Source organism: Pygocentrus nattereri, chromosome 11, assembly GCF_015220715.1.
Source record: "Pygocentrus nattereri isolate fPygNat1 chromosome 11, fPygNat1.pri, whole genome shotgun sequence".
NCBI classification, from domain to species: domain Eukaryota; kingdom Metazoa; phylum Chordata; class Actinopteri; order Characiformes; family Serrasalmidae; genus Pygocentrus; species Pygocentrus nattereri.
The window spans coordinates 13,347,522-13,373,202 of record NC_051221.1 but is presented as its reverse complement, the minus strand read 5'-3'; the positions used below and the strand labels follow the sequence as shown (position 1 = coordinate 13,373,202).

Sequence of the window (25,681 nt, the reverse complement as noted above, 5' to 3'; positions counted from 1 at the left end):
ATATAAATAATGGTATATACCAAATGCTCTACTAAACCAATAATGGGAACACACTTTACCATCAGGCACTCTTTATTTTTGCTGTATCTAAAAATTTATTGTACAGAGTCCCTTTGGTGACATGCATGGCCACGGCATATTAACTAGGCCACAACTTAGTAAGGCATGGGAATGAGCTCATGCCTTACTAAGTCATGGCCACATATTAGGATCTCATTCCCATGCCTTACTAAGTCATGGCCATGCATTAGGATCTCATTCCCACACTTTACTAAGTCATGGCCACGCATTAGGATCTCATTCCCATGCCTTACTAAGTCATGGCCACGCATTAGGATCTCATTCCCACGCCTTACTAAGTCATGGCCTTACATTAGGATCTCATTCCCACACCATACTAAGTCATGGTCACAACTTACTTATCTCGTTCCCACCTCCTATGAAGTTGTGGCATTATTTTTATTTATACAGGATGTCACCAGAGGGGCACCATAGTATTGAATGGAGACACCACTTTATCATCACAGTGAATTGAATAATTCATTCTTAACACACATAGTGGTTGCCAAGTTCATTATTACATTCCACTAATATCAATTCAATGAAATAAAATGCTCAGCATCATTAATCATGCTTGGCAACTGCTTTCAAATTGAAAGGTACAAGGTAAAAAAGGCTGGCCTGTAAACGTTAGCTGATTTCTCTGTGTAAACTTTAAGCCACATGTGATCTACTGTGGCTTTCGGAGGTCTTCAGAATGGCTTTAATTTTCATAGTAAACACAAAATGCTGAGTGACACAACGCAAAACTGAGCAGTGCTCCGAGTCACTCACTGTCGCTGTTCTACCTTGTTGACATAGCTTACCTTGTGCATATTTATATGTAGCTTCCTATATAAAACTGTAGGTTCTATCTTCATATCCTTACATCCTAAAATACCCTAAAATTTCAGTCACTGCATCAGAAAACACGGCCAGCAGCAAAACTACAGGTGGGACATTGCCTAAATCATCTCATTAGAAAATGCTACTAGCCTTGAAATATAAAGGTAGGATATTTTATCAGCCTATATCATCAGGGAGTAAGTAATAAACTGTAAGTCTGTACTGAATTAACATTAAAAACACATTAAAATGTTTGAAATACAAGTTACTACACTATATCGCTGATATGCGCATGCCAGGTAGGACTGCTCCATGGGTTGGACAAATTAACACCAGCATGCATCAGCATGGTATGACAGTGCTGGTGCGCGCCTCTCCATTCAAAACAATGGATTTGAATATTTAGACGTTGAGGTACCGTGTGCGGTGGCCCACGCCACAGAACACGTTCAAGCTAGCTGGAACCAAGCCTGTGCTGTGCAGCATGATTAGCCAAAATGCTAGCCTTGAACACCACATCACAGGCTCGAAGTCGACTCCCTGTCATTCACTGAACTTTTTCTCTGCAGACGTCAGAATGAAACCTGTGGTGTGAGACGTTGTTTGGGTCTGTAACCTGATTTCTTAGCTAGCATTAACATTATTTACTAAAATTAATGTTAGCCAATCAAGCTACAGATCCAAACACTTCGGAACAGGTTTAACCAGGTTTACCAATTTCTGAAAAGGTATCCGAGGTGCCGTTTGTTTTCAAGATTTCTATAAGCCAAAAATCACAAAATTTGGCAGGTATATTTGTTAGGTAAATTTCTTGAACAAAAATTGTCCAAATTCATGAAGATATCAAATTTTTCTTAGCATTTACATGTCAAACAATGGAATATCTGAGTAGCCCAGGGTCTCCTGAAATTAACGACATATGGCATGCGTGACTGCCTACTTTATAATTTCAATTGTAATTGACCTGAAATACCAAATAAATCAAAACTCTAGCTTTAGGGGTTAATTTCGCTTTTCTTTCCCTTCAGCAGCAGTTGATATTTATTGAATGTTGGCTTGAAAATCATTTAACATGTTCACCTTTTTAATGGGCATGCACACGCGCTGTTCTTCAGGATTTGTTGGATTGTGAAATAACACAGAATGAATGCTATAAAGTGGCAGAAATGCTTTTAGGTCACTTACAGCCACCATGCTCCCCCCTCAGTAACACAGTTTACAGCAGTTAAATATGAAGGGTGATAAAAAAAAGGTGAACCGCCGAGGCCTAACGTATATGTAATGTGATTAGATGCTCATGGGCACCTGGGCAGGTTGTCGTTCCTCAGACAGCCCTTAACAGTGTGGGATTAGAGCAGGATCAGGCCAGGCTGAATGCATGCCAGAGATACCAACACGCCTTTATTCAGAGATTAACCCAGGAATGCACACTAACTAAACACACACATACGCACACATACCAGACTGTCACCATCACACACACACACAAATATACTTTACCCATCCGGAACACACTGAGAACTGAGATTAATTACAAATTTAGAGCACATAACTACTCCCATAGCCAAAAGAGCATGTCCTCGAACTACTGTACTCTAGCTGACACATGCTAATTAACACATACCGACTTAGAGAGCAGCCCTGAGACAAAGAGGCTGTCTGATTCCACAGCTAAAAATACAACACACCCAGAGTGCAATGAAACACACAGTGTAATGCACATCTTCACTGCCATAAGAAAACCTCTGAAACAGAAACTTTATAGGAGAAAAACTGTAACTTAAAAAATATAACTCAATGTCAAATGACTGAAATAGCAATTAATCACATTATTGTTTGATCCTAAAGAAAGTAGTGCCATTTCTTTCAGCTATAAGTGTGCATACAATAAGCTTCATCAGTTCACATGAAGCTGAATATGAAAATCTCATCATTTACATTGGGGTGAACATACAGTATATTTCCAATTTTCCACACCAATGTCCAGTGAGAGCAACAGCAGCTGCATGTTCCAACCAATGACAGTGGCATTGAAATCGGCATTAAGATTCATTTTGTTGTGCAAAAAATGTTTATATTGTACAGTCAGTGGGTGGAAAGTGCATCTGCTGTTGCTCTCACTGTATATTGGTGATGGAAATTACAGGGTTTCCCAAAAAAATTGAACTTAATTTTGTAGTCTAATAAAGAAGCCAATTCTCCCTCAAATGATCTCAAATTAGAAAAAACCACGTTTCATTTTTAATTTTTTTTTTTTCAGGTTGCAGAATGGTGTTCACTAAAAATGAAAAGGTATTTTGTGTGTAAGAATATGCTCAAACAGTCAAACAAGAGCATGCAGCGTGCATTTTCGAGAAAATTCAATAAAAACGCACCAACTGGAAAGCAGATTTGGACATGGCACCAACACAGCGTGTTTGGCAGGAGCTGGACTACCGACTTGATTTCACGCATGAAATCAGTTATAAAATCTACATCCCTCTGAATTTCTTGTTCGAATTTTGATAAATAAATCTTGCATTGTTCGACATGCAGCCTATTTAATTTCGTTCTCCTAGGACATGTAGCTACTCAGATATTCACATCTCAAATTATGTCAATTTTTTGGGACACCCTGTGTGTGTTCGTCCCAGTGGAAATGTGAGATTTTCAGGTTCACATGAACTGTTGAAGCTTATTTTCTCCACATGTAAAGCTATGTCAATTTCAACTAGTTTTTCCTTGTTTATTCGGGTTCTGTAATGTTTAGTTATGCTGACAGACATTCTGTCAAGTTACATGACTCTTATTAGTCCCACAACAGGGAAATTCACCTCTGCATTTTAACCCATCTGTGTAAGGAAACACCACATATACAGTAGTGAACACACACACACTAGGGGGCAGTGAGCACACTTGCCCGAAGCGGTGGGCAGCCCTATCCACAGCACCCAGGGAGCTGTTGGGGGTTAGGTGCCTTGTTCAAGGAAACTTCAGTCATGTTGGCTCAGGGGATCGGATCAGCTCAGGGGATCGAATCAGCAACCTTCCGATCAGGCTTGTTCCCTAACCTCCAGCCCATGATTCACATAAAACTTTGTTAAAAGCTTTTATCCAGAAACACTTTTAGTCTTGTTACAGAGGTAGAAGCATGTAGTACATTATCAGCCAAAATGTACAGTACTGCATCATTTAATGCAAGATTTTATCAATTCCATGTTCCATGTGCTAAATTGGCCAGTATTTCCCAAGTTGTTTCTTCAATTTGTTCTGGAGAAAGATCTTAGGAAAAAGTCTATATCAAATTTATGATGTGTTCACACAGAACTGTTCACATCTTTGAGCTCTTCAGTGTGTGTGTGTGTTTGTTCTTATCTAAGAACAAATCCCACATAAGAAAACAGTAGGAAATGTTAGAATCTTGTGAAAACTGCATAAGTGAGCTTTACGAAAAAATGTCTTCTTAAGAACGCTTGGCGAATGAGGCCCATTCTTTTATTAGCTCAACTAAGTATTTCTTGTACAGTTGATGTCAGTCAGAGTTATAATTATTTACATACACTGAGTAAAAAAAAGCTAGCACTAGTTTTTTTTTTTTGCTCTTTTTAAAGAGTGATATTCACACAAACACACACACACACACACACACACACACACATATATATATATATATATATATATATATATATATATATATATATATAGCCTGCAGTACCTACAGCGGACTGAAGGCTCAATTAGGAGAGTGCATAAACTGCATTGTACATCTTGTATAATTACTCATTTTATCATGTTAGTACCATATTATCTCATCATCTTTGATAGCAATGGTTAAAAACTTAGATCTACTTTAAAAATGTAAATGTAAAACACATTTCAAATCTAACTCAAAATTAATAAAAAAGGGAAAAGAAAAGTGTTCACAATTACTTTTGGACTGTTCGTCATAAACCGTAAAAGGCAGCTGGCATTTTCAAAAAGTTAGGTAGTTTTCTTAAAACAGCAAACTCTCTCTCATACACACTACACATTGAAAGGCGATATGCTGAAGTAACTCCTCCCACTTTATGTGGGAGCTCTGTTCAGGAACAGGCTGTGGAGTTACTCTAGGTCACAGCCCAGCAGAATATATGGAGCAGAGCCAAATAGATGGCCACGTTACTCTAAAACAATGTGTGTTCTGACATGCTGTAAGGTCACAGTGATGAATACCATTGCCCTTCTGTTTATACTACTGACAAACAGCCCAACAGATGTTGAAGCATTTATAGTTCCTGTGCATAGAACCAGGGATCTGCTCCCTGATAACACAATATTCCACTTCTCTAATATGGTCACCAGAGGCTTTACCAGATGATAATAATCCAGCCTTTGTACTGCCGTCTGAGATGCTGTTCTAAAGCCATGAACTCGCACAGTATGTCGTCACTATCAGATTTTTAAAAAAAGCACCAATATTACATAAACATGTCGTAGTGAATGGACCATTAGTAACATCTGTTCCTGTTGTATAAAGCAAGCCTGGGCAATAGGACGATGTAATTGGATATCAAAGATGATGGATAAGTATCTGATGGCCATGTGTAAAAGGCGATTTACTGATAAACAGCTTGAAAAATACATTGGGAAACTGAGGTTCATGTCTAAGAAGTGTGCAGACTCGCACTCCATTAGTCAGTCTCTCAGAGATAGAGAGAGACAGAGAAAGAGGCTTGTTAAGACAAACCGCCTGAGTTATTTCTCTCTGTTATGCCCTGTAATGACAGCTTTACTGCACGGATACACGGATTCCCCTTAATTTACTTCACGTGAACAGAATCACGTGAAATGAATACCGACATGCTTTGGAACTTAAGCTCGCCTCAAAGTGACTCACTGCAGTACAAATACTGAGCTTAAATTACTGAAACTTAGCACAGAGTAGCTAAGTTAACTCTAACCTGGAATGAAAGCTCCTCAAATCTTCATCTATGGCCAGTGTTCTCAGAAAAGAAGTTAATAAACTTCTTCTTCTTTCGGCTGCTCCCTTTAGGGGTCGCCACAGCGGATCATCTGCCTCCATCGTGCCATATCTACTGCCTCCTCTACTTTTACACCAACCATCTCCATGTCCACCTTCACTACATCCATAAACCTTCACTGAGGTCTATCTCTTCTCCTTCTACCCAGCAGCTCCATCTCCAACATTCTTTGACCAATATATCCACTATTCCTCCTCAACACATGTCCAAACCATCTCAACCTGGCCTCTTTGGCTTTATCTCCAAACTGCTCCACCTTCACTGTCCCTCTGATCTGCTCATTTCTAATCTTGTCCATCCTTGTCACTCCCAACGAAAATCTCATCTTCATTTCTGCCACCTTCAGCTCAGCCTCCTGTCTTTTAGACAGAGCCACAGTCTCCAAACCATACATCATAGCAGGACGCACTACTGTCTTGTAAACCTTCCTTTCACTCTTACTGCTATCCTTCTGTCACACATCAGCCCTGACACCCGTCTCCACCCACTCCATCCTGCCTGCACCCTAGTGAACAAAACTGAGTTCATTTGTTGTCCTTTCGCTCAGCTGTTTTTCCATCGGCCAATCAGTTGGTTCGTACAGCTAATTGGCAATGGCAGCATCAACTACTGAGCTAGTCTACTACACCACCTGTATATGTAGAGCCTGTTTCAGACATTTCTTCACTCATTTTCTCATGTTTGATGGCTGGTGCAGTCAGAATAACTTTCCTACTGCTCTGGACAGCTAGCTAGCCAGCACGCTCTTGTCTGTTCTCGGGAATAAACACAAGTGAGAGTCTGCAAGCTAGCTAGCAAACTTGAAAAGGTGGAAAGTTATTTAGACTGCACCTGGAGTTGAAACTGCCACTGTCGACTGAAACTGCGAGTTAGGAAAGCTGTGTCAAATCACAAGGAGTCCGCTTTGTGAGTGTTTCGCAAGCTGTGCCAAATCACAAGAAGTGTGCATCTCCTGGGACTACAGGCACGGACTGGAACCCGAAAAAAGGACAAATAGGAATAAACAAAGTTTAGCACTGGGAAAATCTCACTGAAGTATTGAAATAGCAATGATACAATGGGAAAGTTTACTGTATCAGCAAGTAAACAAGACAAGGCCTGAGCGCTGCGTTTGAATGCTGTACTCTCACACACTCACACACAGTAATGACAAGGTAATGACAGAGTCATGAAAGGACAAGAGGAGAGGGTTTTTGAAGCATGGATAAATGGGGAAATGAATGGACTTAATGAATGGGTGGGTGCATTGAAGGACGTGTGGATGAATGGAAATACGTATGCATGAAATGGCTGGATGGATAAACACAGGTTACATGCACCAAGATCAAAGAGATGAACCAGAAAAATTAATGGATGGAGGGATGGATGCATGAGAATCATAGAGCATGCAGATACACAGTATGCAAGCCATACATAGTGGGCATGCAACAAGGTCAAAGAGATGAACCATTGAGCCAGAAAAATAAATGGATGGATGATTGGATGAATCGATCATTCTATCAGCAGATAAATGGATATACACAATCAGTCCAAAATGGTGAAATTAATTGGAGAATTAGACATTGTCCAACTCTAGGACAATGACCGGAATGAAGAGGTGATGATATGGGAAGATGAGTAGATGGGTAATAGAGCGAGTTATCAGTGCTGATGAAAGAGTGATAGCAGCATGCTGGCAGGTGCTGTCGTGTCTCTGTTCTGGCCATCACTCACACTGGTGAGGCTACACAGATATTTGCCTTCACAAGCTGTGAAGTCCAGGGCGTCCTCCTCTGCTGAAATCCCCTCTGCTTCCTCATCCTCGACTGGTGGCGACACCACGACCGCGGGGATGTCCAGGTGGACGGGGGGTCTGTTGGCGAAGCGTCTAGATGGGGGCGGGGTGCTCTGAGGGGATGGGCTGGGGGAGGGACCATGGGCGGTGCCAGGAAGGAGGTGGTTCAGGAGCATGGAGACGCGGGACTCGCGTCTCTGGGACAGGTTTGAAATGGAGCCGCCCAGCTTGAGAAGGGAATTGCGGGAGGCAGACAACCCATCACCTAATGAGGGAAGAAGAGAGGAGAGGAGGGAAGGAGGTAGAGACAGAGAGACAGGGAAGAGCAGGATGAAGAAGGGAACTGATCAAGGAATGGAGAATTGACCTATCCATGCTCCGTCTGTAGGTTAGTTCTTTTATAGATATTGTTGCTAGGTTGAACTAGCTTTGGAAAGTGCTGGCAAAAATTCAATTCAACCTAAAGAGAAACTGCAGCACACAACTTTATTGATTAGAGGCCTTCGCCTGGCGACTGTTGGAACCCTTGGTAACAGCCCTCAATGATAATAAAAAGCCATTTACCAGCATTTACTCAGACAACAGCACCAGGTTTCCGACATCAGACAGAGTCGTGGGAAAAACACTCTCAGTTCACAATACATTGTCTCAGCTTTCATCCAATTTGACGTCATATGAAACTCAGACAAAAGGCTGTAAAGTGTGTACGACATTTACAATTCTGTCCTTTCTTGGATTAATTGCGATTTCATGACCAAATCAAATATGACAGTATATTGCAACCACAACTTTTATTGTTCCCTACTATTATGTTCTTTTATTTCATAAACATTAAGCTTCACCTCACTGTCACACATCCCTCTGGCTCCTACTCACACATGGACTCCATGTCCCAGAATCCCATGGGTAATCACGTGACCGCTGGACTTCCACAATCATCCAATCACCATTCATGCATCATATGACCAGTCTTAGTTTAGTTTAAAAGCCTGGCCTTTAGATTAGTTCAGTTGCAAGGTATTGCTTCTTCTATTAGAGCCACTAAGCCTTTCCTGTTTGCTGCTGTTTGCCATTTAGTGTGTTTGACTGGGTTTTTCTGGCTTTGCCTTGGACCTGGTTGCCTTTGTTACGTTTCTTCTTTTTCTCTTTTGGCTCTTTTGGATTTGACCTAATGCCTGTTTACCGACTACGATTCTTGTCAAAGTTTTTACAAGTAAAGCCTAATTTCAGTTTTTTTTACCACAAGCATCTGGCTGGTTCTGTCACATTACACTAACATGCAAACACTGTCATGGTTCCTGCATCTGCTTCAGTGTTAGGTAACATTTCAAAAGTACTGGATGGAAAAGTGAGTAAATGCTTTGTGGAAGTCCCAGTTTAACCATTTTCGGTAGTTACTGTTCACACAAAAAGATGATTCTTCTACCAGCACAGGCTTCATTTCTGCAGTTTGAAAGAACATATTGTGTGCTTTCTGCTTTTCCAGCAATCTTATACAAGACATGTACAACAAAGAGAATGTTTTTTTAGCAAATTCATAGTTTCAGTCGTGCTGCTGCTACTTGTGGTGCTGATATGATATTAACTTAGTTAGCAATACACTTGATCTAACCTGACAGGGTGACCTGCTAGGTTACAATTAATAACACACTGTAAATGTACATGATTTGACAAAAACAGTGCTGCAGTTTCTCATTAGAATGATTTCTGCAAGAAGCTCTGTAAACCTAGTTCAACCTCACAACAGTATCTACAAAAGAACACATATGTGACCAGAGCATGGACAGGCCAATGCTGGGAAGTCCTAAAGGATGAAGTCATGCGCAGGACTAGCAGAGTCCTAAAGAAGTGGTTCTGTGTATGGGAAACAGAGCGAATGGGAAAAAGAAAGCAAGACAGAAAAAGACCAAAAATGTCTCTCTTGGGTATGGAAAGTATGCCATGCAGAGAAAGGGCCAAAAGGCTGAGGAGTTCCACTATAAAAATCCTCATAACCATCACAGACATGCTAATGACACAATGCATCATGGGTAAAGTCACAAAGGAATCTCATTGGCTGGGGTGCAGGTGAGGAGAAATAATTACCTTGTTAGTCATAATGTCCCTAATTGCCCCTTTTGCCCCATTAATTACTTTGGACTAATGAGAGATTAAAGACAGTACAACAGTCATTTTAAAAGAACACACCGTGCAAAGACAAACAGAATGACCTTAATAATACTAAGCAAGTTATGCTAATCTGACCTGCATTTGAGCCATGCACTGTAGATAAAGAGTGAAAATTTGAGAATCAAGTCAGTTCCCAAGCTAATCACTCCACCAATCCACTCCAAAGTCTTTTAGTGCAGGCAGAGAGCAGAAGAGGCATCAGTACAGAGCAGCTCTATCCGCACCCAGAGGGGACACCACCTGCTTAAGCTTTCTCATTGACTTGCACCCTACTCACTTTTTAAGGCCCGAGTGGTACAGCCACTGTAACTGTGAAAAACAGTTCAGCTCATGAGATTCCAAGTTATCCCAGTTACTGTCCTTACACTCTCATAAAAATTGGAAATATAAAATAAGCAATGATATGCAAAATTTAATCAAATTAATGCATTTTCTGGGCCAAGGTTCTTTTATTGCCCGGTTGCGGCTCCACAGCAGAATTAGACTTTTAGGTAAAAGTAAATTAATCGACCTTTGCTATAAAATAAAGCTCTCCAGTTCGTTCCAACACAGTTTTAACAATAAATGATTTTAAACGCTGGACTTAATATATAACTACTTATTCTCCCTTTAACCCTGAAGGCTGGCAAGCAGACTGCTGATCACCATAGCAATGCAGACAACTGTCTCGCCTAGCCTTTTAACTTTAAATGCACTATTGCAGCAGCTACATTCTGGCACCTCAGGCAGGAAAATTCGAACAAGAAGCTGGCGAATAAGAAGCGACTTCAGCCTCATAAAAAATCAAGCGTTGAAAGTCATTTTACAATAAATTATTCTACTTTTGTTTAAAAGATTCCTGCTGGAGATGCGAGAAATGTGGCTATAGCTGAGCTAAAACTTGAAACAGAGCAAAGCAAGTCTGCATTTTTGTCAATGTTATATTTTTATCTTTTTTGTCTATATTATATAGCATATACTGAGACATGCTTACAGCTAAGATGGCAAAACATCAGTTCATTACAATGGATATACATGCTGTGGCTCCCAAGGTGGTTTGATTCTTGTTAAGTGGACGAAATGGCTCTTCTTAACATACGGGTTTCCGAACCCTCGTCCAGAATAGTGGTCACCTACCCTGGTCCTGAAGAGCTACCTTCCTGTAGACTTTAGCTAAAACTTTAATCCACCTCATCTCCTTTTTGCCTACAGATGTGCTCATTCAGCTGAACGAGATACGTTCCATTTGAAATGGAGGTAGAACTCATCAGGTGGTAGATCGCCATTTTCAGGGTTGGTGAGCACTGGTCTATAGAACAGAATGCAACAGATGTTTTTAATGAAGAAGCAACAAAATAATTCAGTTGGTTTCAAGGGCCCATATTAAAAACGGTCCTGAAAGTAAAAAAAAAAAAAGGATACCAAATATGCAAACAAGCTTTTCTCTAAAGTTACATATTTTCATAAGAGCCATGATACATCTGAACTCCACAAGGAAGTGTAGAGCCTTTGTCTCACATTCAGAGTTACTTATCTATTTCCTCCAAAGAGGGAAGCATAGAAAGACTACTGCAGCCAGCTAAAGGCTACCGCACACCAGTCGAGAACCTCCGCATTGGGCCGCCAGAGATCTTTACCACAAAGTGAGCATCACACAAAAATGCATATAAAAAAGGAGCTCAAGCTCTTGCTACACTCCAATCATGTAGATTTAAGGGAATAAGACTTTTAACATCATTTAGTGAATTTATCAGGTTTGGTATCAGCTAATTAAAAACTAATTCTTCTAATTTGCTGTTCTCCAGCTTTTAAAAGTATGAGATGACATACAATGCAGCTAGGCTAATAACGTGAGGTGTAGCTGAGGTGATAACAGATGATCAGAATTTGTCTATTTATCTTAAAGGTGTCAGACTGACACTTTTCACCGTATAAACTTCAAATCACATGTGGTCTACTGTAAATTTGTGATCTGGGTCAAGGTTAATGTAGTACAGTAATAGTAAGATGCTGAGTGGCTGGCATTGTCACTTGACATGTCTGGTGTTCGGTAGCCTGAAGACTTAAAATTCCTAAAGCTTTTAAAGGGAGGATTTACTATTATTCCATTATTTTTTTTGATTGATGACTTTAAAAACTGAACATCCAATTTGGCTGAAATGTCCATCTCTCACCCTAATTTACTTGTATTTAATAGTTTTTCAGGAGGTCTACTTACAGCATTTATGTCACTTTATGTTTGAAAATGTGCTGGCCTAGTAAATGTGTACATAGCTATGACACATGTGATGAATGATGAATTCAATACAGACTATTTATTCAGCTTAGGTTCCATATAAGGTCTCCGGACTTGGACGTGAACACTGCACATCTGAGTCTTTAGGCTTTACTTATTATTTACTCATATTTCCATGAAATGAGCCCTTTAACCAAACTCTAAGCTAAACTGCCCACTAACCAAGCTGCTATTATAAGACTTTAACCATTCTCTAATCGGATTTGTCCTATGAGGGTGCGGCTGCAGGGGTGCGGAGAGGGTTCTCACCACTGCGCTCCAGTAAGAGCGGGTCAGAGTGTTTCTTGCCTATATCAGCCAGCGAACGCACGGCCAGCGGGAAACGGTTACTCAGCTTCCTCTCGTTCTGGTGGTGATGGCGCTTCAGCACTGCCTCCCTCACCTTCAACCTCAAAGACTCATCCAGCTGACCAGACGCTACCATACTGTCTATCACATTATCTACAGAGAGAGAGATAGAGAGACAGAGAGAGAGAGAGAGTGAGACAGAGAGTGAGAGAGAGTGAGAGGGAGACAGAAAGTGAGACAGAGAGAAAGAGAGAGAGAGAGAGACAGAGACAGAGAGAGAGACAGAAAGTGAGACAGAGAGAAAGAAAGAGAGAGAGAGAGAGAGAGAGAGAGACAGAGAGAGTGAAACAGAGAGGGAGTGAGAGTGAGAGAGAGAGAGAGACAGAAAGTGAGACAGAGAGAAAGAGAAAGAGAGAGAAACAGAGAAAGAGAGAGTGAGACAGAGAGAGAGAGAGTGAGAGTGAGAGACAGAGACAGAGAGAGTGAGACAGAGAGAGTGAGACAGAGAGAAAGAGAGAGAGAGAGAGAGAGAGCAAATGTAAGAAAAAGAAAGCAGAAAAAATGAAAGGACATAAAAAGAGAGCGGAGAGGAGAGAAAGAGGGAGAGAGAGAGAGAGAGAGAGACAGGGAGAGAAAATGAGCCGGATATTTCTGACTCATTCAATTTCATAAATTCATCGAGTGCATTCAGAAAGCCTTCCAGGGCTTATTACAAGCAGTGATTTGAAAAGAAGTGCTTGAAAAATATGCGCGCACACCTGCGATGTCCTCTATGGAGCCAGCTCTCATGTCCAGCAGTACAGTGCCATTCAAAATGCAGCTGCGCAGCTCAAACAGACTGTGCAGAGAGAGAGTGGCAACATAGGGTTTACTCCACCTCTCTCCACCATCCTCCACATCCTCCTCAAACTTCAGCCATCTGAAACAAACACAAAGAGAGAGAGAGAGAGAGAGAGAGAGAGAGAGAGAGAGAGAGAGACTTTTAAAATCACATTTATTTTCACAATAATCTCTTCAAATAAAGTAGTAAACATACATATTTGAACCACAAGCCCATCCAGTTCTAGTACAAAGATCCTGTTATAAATAAAGTCAACATGTCCATCATGAACAACATACAAAAGTCACAAAAATGGGGGAGCAAGAGTGAGACAGAATGAGATAGACCTGTGACAATTATTGCAGCGGTGAGTAACGCTTGTTTATGTGATGTTTGTTATTGACACCATTAGAGGGTGGAGGTGAGTAACGTTTGTTTATTTGATGTTTATAAATAACACCTCTAGAGGGCAACAGTGAGTAACGTTTGTTTATTTGATGTTTATAAATAACACCTCTAGAGGGCAACAGTGAGTAACGTTTGTTTATATGATGTTTGTTATTGACACCATTAGAGGGTGGAGGTGAGTAATATTTGTTTATTTGATGTTTGTTAATAATATCTTTAGAGGGTGGCCGTGAGTAACGTTTATTTGATGTTTGTTAATGACACCTATATAGGGCAGCGGTGAGTAACATTTGTTTAATTCATCTTTCTTAATAACAACTTTAGAGGGCGGCAGTGAGTAACGTTTGTTTATGTGATGTGTGTAATGACACCTTTAGAGGGCGGTGGTGAGTAACGTTTGTTTATGTGATGTGTGTAATGACACCTTTAGAGGGCGGTGGTGAGTAACGTTTGTTTATGTGATGTGTGTAATGACACCTTTAGAGGGCGGTGGTGAGTAAGGTTTGTTTATTTGATGTTTGCTATTGACACATTTAGAGAGGGCAGCGGTGAGTAAGGTTTGTTTAATTGATGTTTGTTAAAGACACATTTAGAGGGAAAGGGTGAGTAACGTTTGTTTAATTGATGTTTGTTAATAACACCTTTGGAGGGAAGCAGTGAATAACGCTTGTTTTTTAGTTGTTCATTAATGACACCTTTAGAGGGCGCCGGTGAGTAATGTTTGTTTATTTGGTGTTGGTTGAAGACACCTTTAGAGAGTGGCAGTGAGTAATGTTTGTTTATTTGGTGTTGGTTGAAGACACCTTTAGAGAGTGGCAGTGAGTAATGTTTGTTTATTTGGTGTTTATTAATGACACCTTTAGAAGGCGGCAGTGAGTAATGTTTGTTTATTTGAAGGTGGTTGGTGACAACTTTAGACGTTTGTTCATTCTATGTTTGTTAATGACACCTTTAGAGGGCACTGATGAGTAACGTTTGTTTATTTGATGTTTGTTAATGACGCCTTTAGAGGGCATTGATGAGTAACGTTTGTTTATTTGATGTTTGTTAATGACGCCTTTAGAGGGCATTGATGAGTAACGTTTGTTCATTCTATGTTTGTTAATGACACCTTTAGAGGGCACTGATGAGTAACGTTTGTTTATTTGATGTTTGTTAATGACACCTTTAGAGGGCACTGATGAGTAACGTTTGTTTATTTGATGTTTGTTAATGACACCTTTAGAGGGCACTGATGAGTAACGTTTGTTTATTTGATGTTTGTTAATGACGCCTTTAGAGGGCATTGATGAGTAACGTTTGTTTATTTGATGTTTGTTAATGACACCTTTAGAGGGCACTGATGAGTAACGTTTGTTTATTCGATGTTTATTAATGACGCCTTTAGAGGGCACTGATGAGTAACGTTTGTTTATTTGATGTTTGTTAATGACGCCTTTAGAGGGCATTGATGAGTAACGTTTGTTTATTTGATGTTTGTTAATGACACCTTTAGAGGGCACTGATGAGTAACGTTTGTTTATTTGATGTTTATAAATAACACCTCTAGAGGGCAACAGTGAGTAACGTTTGTTTATATGATGTTTGTTATTGACACCATTAGAGGGTGGAGGTGAGTAATATTTGTTTATTTGATGTTTGTTAATAATATCTTTAGAGGGTGGCCGTGAGTAACGTTTATTTGATGTTTGTTAATGACACCTATATAGGGCAGCGGTGAGTAACATTTGTTTAATTCATCTTTCTTAATAACAACTTTAGAGGGCGGCAGTGAGTAACGTTTGTTTATGTGATGTGTGTAATGACACCTTTAGAGGGCGGTGGTGAGTAAGGTTTGTTTATTTGATGTTTGCTATTGACACATTTAGAGAGGGCAGCGGTGAGTAAGGTTTGTTTAATTGATGTTTGTTAAAGACACATTTAGAGGGAAAGGGTGAGTAACGTTTGTTTAATTGATGTTTGTTAATAACACCTTTGGAGGGAAGCAGTGAATAACGCTTGTTTTTTAGTTGTTCATTAATGACACCTTTAGAGGGCGCCGGTGAGTAATGTTTGTTTATTTGGTGTTGGTTGAAGACACCTTTAGAGAGTGGCAGTGAGTAATGTTTGTTTATTTGGTGTTGGTTGAAGACACCTTTAGAGAGTGGCAGTGAGTAATGTTTGTTTATTTGGTGTTTATTAATGACACCTTTAGAAGGCGGCAGTGAGTAATGTTTGTTTATTTGAAGGTGGTTGGTGACAACTTTAGACGTTTGTTCATTCTATGTTTGTTAATGACACCTTTAGAGGGCACTGATGAGTAACGTTTGTTTATTTGATGTTTGTTAATGACGCCTTTAGAGGGCATTGATGAGTAACGTTTGTTTATTTGATGTTTGTTAATGACGCCTTTAGAGGGCATTGATGAGTAACGTTTGTTCATTCTATGTTTGTTAATGACACCTTTAGAGGGCACTGATGAGTAACGTTTGTTTATTTGATGTTTGTTAATGACACCTTTAGAGGGCACTGATGAGTAACGTTTGTTTATTTGATGTTTGTTAATGACACCTTTAGAGGGCACTGATGAGTAACGTTTGTTTATTTGATGTTTGTTAATGACGCCTTTAGAGGGCATTGATGAGTAACGTTTGTTTATTTGATGTTTGTTAATGACACCTTTAGAGGGCACTGATGAGTAACGTTTGTTTATTCGATGTTTATTAATGACGCCTTTAGAGGGCACTGATGAGTAACGTTTGTTTATTTGATGTTTGTTAATGACGCCTTTAGAGGGCATTGATGAGTAACGTTTGTTTATTTGATGTTTGTTAATGACACCTTTAGAGGGCACTGATGAGTAACGTTTGTTTATTTGATGTTTGTTAATGACACCTTTAGAGGGCACTGATGAGTAAAGTTTGTTTATTCGATGTTTGTTAATGACGCCTTTAGAGGGCACTGATGAGTAACGTTTGTTTATTTGATGTTTGTTAATGACGCCTTTAGAGGGCATTGATGAGTAACGTTTGTTTATTTGATGTTTGTTAATGACACCTTTAGAGGGCACTGATGAGTAACGTTTGTTTATTTGATGTTTGTTAATGACGCCTTTAGAGGGCACTGATGAGTAATGTTTGTTCATTCTATGTTTGTTAATGACGCCTTTAGAGGGCACTGATGAGTAACGTTTGTTTATTTGATGTTTGTTAATGACGCCTTTAGAGGGCACTGATGAGTAAGGTTTGTTCATTTGATGTTTGTTAATGACGCCTTTAGAGGGCATTGATGAGTAACGTTTGTTTATTCGATGTTTGTTAATGACGCCTTTAGAGGGCACTGATGAGTAACGTTTGTTTATTTGATGTTTGTTAATGACACCTTTAGAGGGCACTGATGAGTAACGTTTGTTCATTCTATGTTTGTTAATGACGCCTTTAGAGGGCACTGATGAGTAACGTTTGTTTATTTGATGTTTGTTAATGACACCTTTAAAGGGCACTGATGAGTAACGTTTGTTCATTCTATGTTTGTTAATGACGCCTTTAGAGGGCACTGATGAGTAACGTTTGTTTATTTGATGTTTGTTAATGACGCCTTTAGAGGGCACTGATGAGTAACGTTTGTTTATTTGATGTTTGTTAATGACACCTTTAGAGGGCACTGATGAGTAACGTTTGTTTATTTGATGTTTGTTAATGACGCCTTTAGAGGGCACTGATGAGTAACGTTTGTTTATTTGATGTTTGTTAATGACGCCTTTAGAGGGCACTGATGAGTAACGTTTGTTTATTTGATGTTTGTTAATGACACCTTTAGAGGGCACTGATGAGTAACGTTTGTTTATTTGATGTTTGTTAATGACGCCTTTAAAGGGCACTGATGAGTAACGTTTGTTCATTCTATGTTTGTTAATGACGCCTTTAGAGGGCACTGATGAGTAACGTTTGTTTATTTGATGTTTGTTAATGACGCCTTTAGAGGGCACTGATGAGTAACGTTTGTTTATTTGATGTTTGTTAATGACACCTTTAGAGGGCACTGATGAGTAACGTTTGTTTATTTGATGTTTGTTAATGACGCCTTTAGAGGGCACTGATGAGTAACGTTTGTTCATTCTATGTTTGTTAATGACGCCTTTAGAGGGCACTGATGAGTAACGTTTGTTCATTCTATGTTTGTTAATGACGCCTTTAGAGGGCACTGATGAGTAACGTTTGTTCATTCTATGTTTGTTAATGACGCCTTTAGAGGGCACTGATGAGTAACGATTGTTTATTCGATGTTTGTTAATGACACCTTTAGAGGGCACTGATGAGTAACGTTTGTTTATTCGATGTTTGTTAATGACGCCTTTAGAGGGCACTGATGAGTAACGTTTGTTTTTTTGATGTTTGTTAATGACGCCTTTAGAGGGCACTGATGAGTAACGTTTGTTCATTCTATGTTTGTTAATGACACCTTTAGAGGGCACTGATGAGTAACGTTTGTTTATTTGATGTTTGTTAATGACACCTTTAGAGGGCACTGATGAGTAACGTTTGTTTATTCGATGTTTGTTAATGACGCCTTTAGAGGGCACTGATGAGTAACGTTTGTTCATTCTATGTTTGTTAATGACACCTTTAGAGGGCACTGATGAGTAACGTTTGTTTATTTGATGTTTGTTAATGACGCCTTTAGAGGGCACTGATGAGTAATGTTTGTTCATTCTATGTTTGTTAATGACACCTTTAGAGGGCACTGATGAGTAACGTTTGTTTATTTGATGTTTGTTAATGACGCCTTTAGAGGGCACTGATGAGTAATGTTTGTTCATTCTATGTTTGTTAATGACACCTTTAGAGGGCACTGATGAGTAACGTTTGTTTATTCGATGTTTGTTAATGATGCCTTTAGAGGGCATTGATGAGAACGTTTGTTTATTTGATGTTTGTTAATGACGCCTTTAGAGGGCACTGATGAGTAACGTTTGTTCATTCTATGTTTGTTAATGACGCCTTTTGAGGGCACTGATGAGTAACGTTTGTTTATTTGATGTTTGTTAATGACGCCTTTAGAGGGCACTGATGAGTAACGTTTGTTTATTTGATGTTTGTTAATGACACCTTTAGAGGGCACTGATGAGTAACGTTTGTTTATTTGATGTTTGTTAATGACGCCTTTAGAGGGCACTGATGAGTAACGTTTGTTTATTTGATGTTTGTTAATGACACCTTTAGAGGGCACTGATGAGTAACGTTTGTTTATTTGATGTTTGTTAATGACGCCTTTAGAGGGCACTGATGAGTAATGTTTGTTCATTCTATGTTTGTTAATGACACCTTTAGAGGGCACTGATGAGTAACGTTTGTTTATTTGATGTTTGTTAATGACACCTTTAGAGGGCACTGATGAGTAATGTTTGTTTATTTGATGTTTGTTAATGACACCTTTAGAGGGCATTGATGAGTAATGTTTGTTCATTCTATGTTTGTTAATGACACCTTTAGAGGGCACTGATGAGTAACGTTTGTTCATTCGATGTTTGTTAATGACACCTTTAGAGGGCACTGATGAGTAACGTTTGTTTATTTGATGTTTGTTAATGACGCCTTTAGAGGGCACTGATGAGTAACGTTTGTTTATTTGATGTTTGTTAATGACACCTTTAGAGGGCACTGATGAGTAACGTTTGTTCATTCTATGTTTGTTAATGACGCCTTTAGAGGGCATTGATGAGGAACGTTTGTTCATTCTATGTTTGTTAATGACACCTTTAGAGGGCACTGATGAGTAATGTTTGTTTATTTGATGTTTGTTAATGACGCCTTTAGAGGGCATTGATGAGTAACGTTTGTTTATTCTATGTTTGTTAATGACGCCTTTAGAGGGCACTGATGAGTAATGTTTGTTTATTTGATGTTTGTTAATGACACCTTTAGAGGGCACTGATGAGTAATGTTTGTTTATTTGATGTTTGTTAATGACGCCTTTAGAGGGCATTGATGAGTAACGTTTGTTTATTCTATGTTTGTTAATGACGCCTTTAGAGGGCACTGATGAGTAATGTTTGTTTATTTGATGTTTGTTAATGACGCCTTTAGAGGGCACTGATGAGTAACGTTTGTTTATTTGATGTTTATTAATGACGCCTTTACAGGGCACTGATGAGTAACGTTTGTTTATTTGATGTTTGTTAATGACGCCTTTAGAGGGCACTGATGAGTAACGTTTGTTCATTCGATGTTTGTTAATGACACCTTTAGAGGGCACTGATGAGTAACGTTTGTTTATTCGATGTTTGTTAATGACGACTTTAGAGGGCACTGATGAGTAACGTTTGTTTATTTGATGTTTGTTAATGACGCCTTTAGAGGGCACTGATGAGTAACGTTTGTTTATTTGATGTTTGTTAATGACGCCTTTAGAGGGCACTGATGAGTAACGTTTGTTTATTTGATGTTTGTTAATGACGCCTTTAGAGGGCACTGATGAGTAACGTTTGTTTATTTGATGTTTGTTAATGACACCTTTAGAGGGCGGCGATGAGTAACGTTTGTTTATTGTTATGTTTATTAGTGAAATATTTACACGGCGGTGGTGAGTAACGTTTGTTTATTTGGTGCTCATTAATGACACCTTAAGAGGGCGGAAGTGAGTAATATTTGTTTATTTAAGCTTGAATTTTGTCTGTCATTAGTTGAGAGTCTCTACTATCAACATAGGTAATTTGGCCACTATTTGCTTGTACATTATTTCCTGCATACAATGAACCAATAGACCACTAAATTGTTAATTACAATTATTTAAATTGCACTTGATCATGAGCTACAATTTCATGACTACAGTACGCCTGGAGAAAGAGACAAATGGACCAAGAGAGAGAATGAGAGAGAGAGAGAGAGAGAGAGAGAGAGAGAGAGAGAGAGAGAGAGAGAGAGAGAGAGACTGAGAGAGAGAACCTCCAAGTAAGAGAACAACAGATAAGACCGAAAGAAAAAAAACTAAGACTGAGAGAGAAAAGAGAATAAAGGAGAGAAACAGAGTGAGGGAGAGACAGAAATAGATGACGGCAGAGACAAAAAGGGTAGAAAGAGAGAGTGAGTGAGAGAGACAGTGAAAGGGAAAATCAACCCAAGCTTACAGAGCTGCTGCTCCTCGTCTAACAGGCGTAATCTGTTGTAGACTGTACTCTGTAACCTTTTCTCTCAGAGTGTGAAAGACCGTGTGTTTTGTGTGTTAGCGGTGTTTTGAATGAGAAAATTGAGTATCTGCTCTGTTCCACAGATCAAAAAAGCCTCTTTCAGCCACTGCATTCAGACCCAGGTAATCACACACACACACCTCTCACCGCAGGCTGTGAAGTCATTGTAATAGTGAGAGTGCATGTAATAGTGTAATGGTGGTAATGGAGTGGTCTTGTCTAGTAACCCAGTCCGGTTTTCTCCAGACACAAAGGCAACATCAGGTTTATGACTCACTATTTTAATGCAGGTGCAGCCTGCACTCCTAGAAAACAACACACTCAGCCAAAAAAGCCCACTCTGTCCCTCCCAGAGCTCCAAATGAGTCGCATCCAGTTCTGATAATGACCCCTGAATTCACTGCAAAGGGACTGTGGTCACTCAGTGGTCTCTTTTCCTTCATGTAACAGCATCATGAGGGTAAACTCAGAACTTAAGCTGGCAAGTGGAGCCCAGTTTATGTTCAGCGGGATTCCCACACAGGTGATATTTCATCTTCATGCCAGTATTCAACATTTCATCAACAGACTGGAAACTATACTGTAACACAGATCATAGGTTATTGGAATGTTTACAAGTTTTACATCTCGGAAAGCGGTTGAAATGTAACAGAACTGTCGTTGTTTGAGTCCATCTTAACAAAGCTGCTACAAATACCTACATTGTGTCTAAAGTTCACAAACTGTTTAATCTCAAGTGTAAAATTTATACAAATAACGCATTAAGTAGCACCACATAAACAAAGCAGCGCTACCATCGTTTCCCTTCAGTGACTGGTTCTTTATACAGAACGGTCTCTTTCCTTGGGCAGTGGATTTTTCCACTATATTAGTCAAATCACTAGACTTAAACACACTCAGAGTAGAATGATAGACTGATAATAGTTCCGGGTTTGCTGTTCTTTTCTAAAGTATAGGCAAAATTATTTACCTTAGAAAGCCACCACATGTTTCAGGTGCAGCACATAGAGATTAGGTTTAAAACAGTGGAGTGTTCCTGTGAAGGGCCCATATTGTGAAAAACTGAATTTATCCAATTTTTTTATAAACAATTTAAGTGATACTTTTTTTTTTTTAAATCCCACAAACAGGGAAATTCCACCTCCGCATTTAACCCATCCGTGCTGTGAAACACCACGTACACACTAGTGAATACACACACACTTGGGGGCAGTGAGCACACTTGCAAGGAGCGGTGGGCAGCCCTATCCACGGCGCCCGGGGAGCAATTGGGGGTTAGGTGTCTTGCTCAAGGACACCTCAGTCATGGACTGTCGGCGCTGGGGATCGAACCGGCGACCTTCCGGTCACAGGGCCAGTTCCCTAACCTCCAGCCCACGACTGCCCAATCGTTGCTAAAGCTTCAGTCCATATATGTTAACTATGTGTAAACATACTGTTTTGAATTCAGTATTTTTGTGATGTCACAACACATTTACATATATCTGCCTGCAGCGGTTTAGCCCGCCCCTCATGCTGGGGCACATGTACATGGCAGCCAGTCAGAACAAGGATTGCTCACATATAATAGTTTTAAAGGCACAGTAAAGCCAGTCTGTTTAACTGTAAGATAAAGAGGATAAGTTGGAAAATGGTCATACACACACACACACACACACATATACAATCTCACACACACACACACACACACATATATACAATCTCACACATACACATTCACAATTAGGGACACTTTAGTGTGTCCAGTTTGCCCGAAAGCATGCCTTTGGACTGTGGGAGGGAACTGGAACAGCCGGAGGAGAGCCATATGGACACGGGGAGAGCATGCAAACTCAATGGAAATCAGCCATGTTAAGATAATTATTACATGACTGAGATTCTTCTGTGCCACTGCTTCAGGGGTTCTCCTGGGCACACTTTTGTCTGAAAAACACTGGAGCGTTCCTTCTAAGAACCACCCACTCACATGTTCTTTAGGGAACCAAAGGTTGTTCTTCTACGACTCGCTCCAAAGAACCCCTTTTTGGCACCTTTCAAAGACCGACAGTCGTGTTATAAAATAACGTTAGTCTATCACACAGCTAGAGTGAGTGTATATGGCGGCCGAGGAGACCCGTTTCACAAAGATGCTGCAAATTCCTGGACACTCTGCAAACTCAGGAAACGAACCGGTGCTAACCCACCTTTCATAAACGAGCTGCAGACACAGAAAACACAGGCGACTTCAGACACGCTGACAGGCAACACCACAGCGCAGACCTTTCCAGAGGACACTTAAAGAGGACACTTAAACTCTGTCCACAACATCATCCACCAGTAAAAGCAACTTAACTTTTAGCTGAACTATCGCTGGCTGTGTTTACATGCAAAGATTTTTGCCAATCCGATTGAAAACATCGGATCCAGATTCAGACTGAGCTGTTTATCTCACTCTGCTCAACTGTCTGGTGAAAATCTTCGTTTACACGCCGACAAGTAATCCGATTCAGAATGACGCGCATGCGCGAAGCAGCGCTGAGAGTGAACGTTACCATGACAGCGAATATCACGTGAGGTCCAGTTGGCGCGCTTGTGTTTTTAACTGCTTTAAACTGACGTCAGACTCAGAAAAACGTCCTTCACGTGCACTTATAAAGGAAGCCGTCGTGCTCTGAGACGCAGAAGCTGGTCGTCCGTCCCGCCGCCGTCTTTTAAAGCACAGAGTATAAACCTCGTCTCCACTGCAGACCAGCTTCTGCTCCGCCATGCTGACCGGTATAGACCTTTCGCTGTGACGCGCCGCGCATGCGCAGAACGTTCTTACACGATCCGATTGGAGTGTAATCGGATTCAGGCGTTTACACGGATATTATTCTTCTATTTAACGGATTATTTAGATCGGATTCAGGCGTTTACACGGATATTATTCTTCTATTTAACGGATTATTTAGATCGGATTCAGGCGTTTACACGGATATTATTCTTCTATTTAACGGGTTATTTAGAGGTTTACCCACCTCATTCAATCGGATAGAAATTGTATTCCGATTGGCTAGACTAATCTGATTGAGGTGTTTACATGGACGTAGTCTAATCCGATTGACCTGTTAGTCGGATTATTAACAGATTATCAGGCTGCATGTAAACGTGGCTAGTGTTTTATAAAGGGAATTAAAAGCGGATAGATACGGCCCTAAAATCTGATTGGATGAGCCGGTTATGACCGCCTCAACAACTGACCTCTGTATCACTGCGCCATGGTGCGAAAAACCCTTCTGCTGTTAATGGACTAATCTCTGACTCTAATGCTGTACTGATGAAGTAGGAGCCCAGTTCTGTTTAAACTCAGGGGCTGAAACTGTATCTTTCTTTACCAGAACTAGGCTGGACAGCTAACAGGCTAAAAGACAGGTTAGCTAACATGCTAAACTACCCCAACATTAATACCACAGGCGTGAATTAAAGTGCTCGTGATATGATTTGCTGAAAACCGGCGATATAAAAGTCTAAAGAAAGTCACCTGAAGTCTTATACACTTCAAATGTCCGTGTTTCAGTCAGAAGTAACGTTAGTCATCAAACCCAGAGTCCCAATCGGCTCCGTACTCCTTAGCTAAACAATGTGCTGTTTAGCATTCAGTTTAGAAATTCTAGCTTCTGCTGTCAAATAGTGAGACATGAATGTGGCTGAATCCCAAATGACCATTTTTAGCGATATTTTGCGTTGTTGGACTGCAGGAGAATTTAAATTCCTACACAGTGCACTATGTAGGGAACAGGGAGCCGTTTGAGATTCAGCCCCAGTGTGAGAAAAGTGGCGCCGTCAGACAGGCAGAAGACTCACGGTGGTGATTTAGTGACCAAAAATTGATTATAAACTTAAAGTATTTGTATTAAACAGTGCTGTGTTATCATATGTTCACTGTTATGCGAAAAAAAAAGTTTTTAAAAAATCACTAAATATCTGCAGTTCACTCTGGTTCACATCGTGCCAAAGAACACCCCCGTGATAAAATCCCATGGCCTCTCCTGGCTTATTGCTTTATTAGCTGTAGAGTGTAAAAGTTTAACTAGTAATACCACAGAACCAGCATAGTACAGCTACGACACACACACACACACACACACACACACACCTAGATGCCATGTTGTTTGTTGTTCTACCTGAGGCGATACGTCTGTGCGTCCGCCATGTTGGAGAGGTCAAGATCCACTTGTGAGCAAATTCACTTGTGTTGAATTGGTGAATCTCAGACTTAAATCAGCCACAGCTGGACTCCGAAGGACGGAGCTGAAGTCGACTTTTTATTCACCAGCTTCTTGTTCACTTTCTGGTGCCTGAAGCTGCACCATTTAAAGTGGAACGGGAAAACTTGAACAAGAAGCTGGTGAATAAGAATCTGACTTCAGCTTCGTGTAAGAAGGTGCTCACGTTAATCTATTATGAATATCTACACAGATTAAGGAACGCTGTAACTGACCCAGCTACAAAGCTTTAACCATCACTGTAAATAAATAACTACTACATGGAGTTAAGATCCCCTGAATAGACTATATAATTAAATAAGTTTAATATAAAACCAGATTAAAAACAATCACATCAACGGGTTCTCTGTGCCTCACCAACCACACGGCCATATCTACACATAAACATCACACAAACATGGGTGTGTGGGTCGCTGCGTTCCCTCTGTTATATAATCCTACCCTCCATTGTATAATCCTATCCCACTTTCTGAGAGAGAAATTCTTGAAACAGTATAATTTTGTACAGTATCTTTCTTAAACCTCTGCTCTGTAATGGTACTGAATGCTGTCCAGCAGTGATGCTGACTGCTCCCAAAGTGGCAGTGCCGTTGACGTGCCTGGCTGGACCCAACGAGGCATCTGGGTATGAAGTTGCCTGTGTTTCTGTATTT

The 25,681-nt window shown here is 40.1% G+C and overlaps 1 protein-coding gene across 4 annotated transcripts in view; it reads right to left on the bottom strand.

Annotated features, from left to right (window-relative positions):
- Nucleotides 1-25,681, bottom strand: part of LOC108435610 (sodium bicarbonate cotransporter 3-like) — a 90,060-nt gene that overhangs the window by 34,282 nt on the left and 30,097 nt on the right. For 3 of the 4 annotated variants that reach the window (XM_017711573.2, XM_017711571.2, XM_017711574.2), the window contains exons 5-7: nt 13,150-13,310; nt 12,353-12,544; nt 7,625-7,924 (exon numbers count right to left, since the gene is read on the bottom strand). In XM_017711573.2, coding sequence (XP_017567062.1) covers nt 7,625-7,924; nt 12,353-12,544; nt 13,150-13,310 — 653 coding nt within the window. The remainder of the gene's footprint in view (nt 1-7,624; nt 7,925-12,352; nt 12,545-13,149; nt 13,311-25,681) is intronic. The other variant, XM_017711572.2, reaches the window with a different exon arrangement.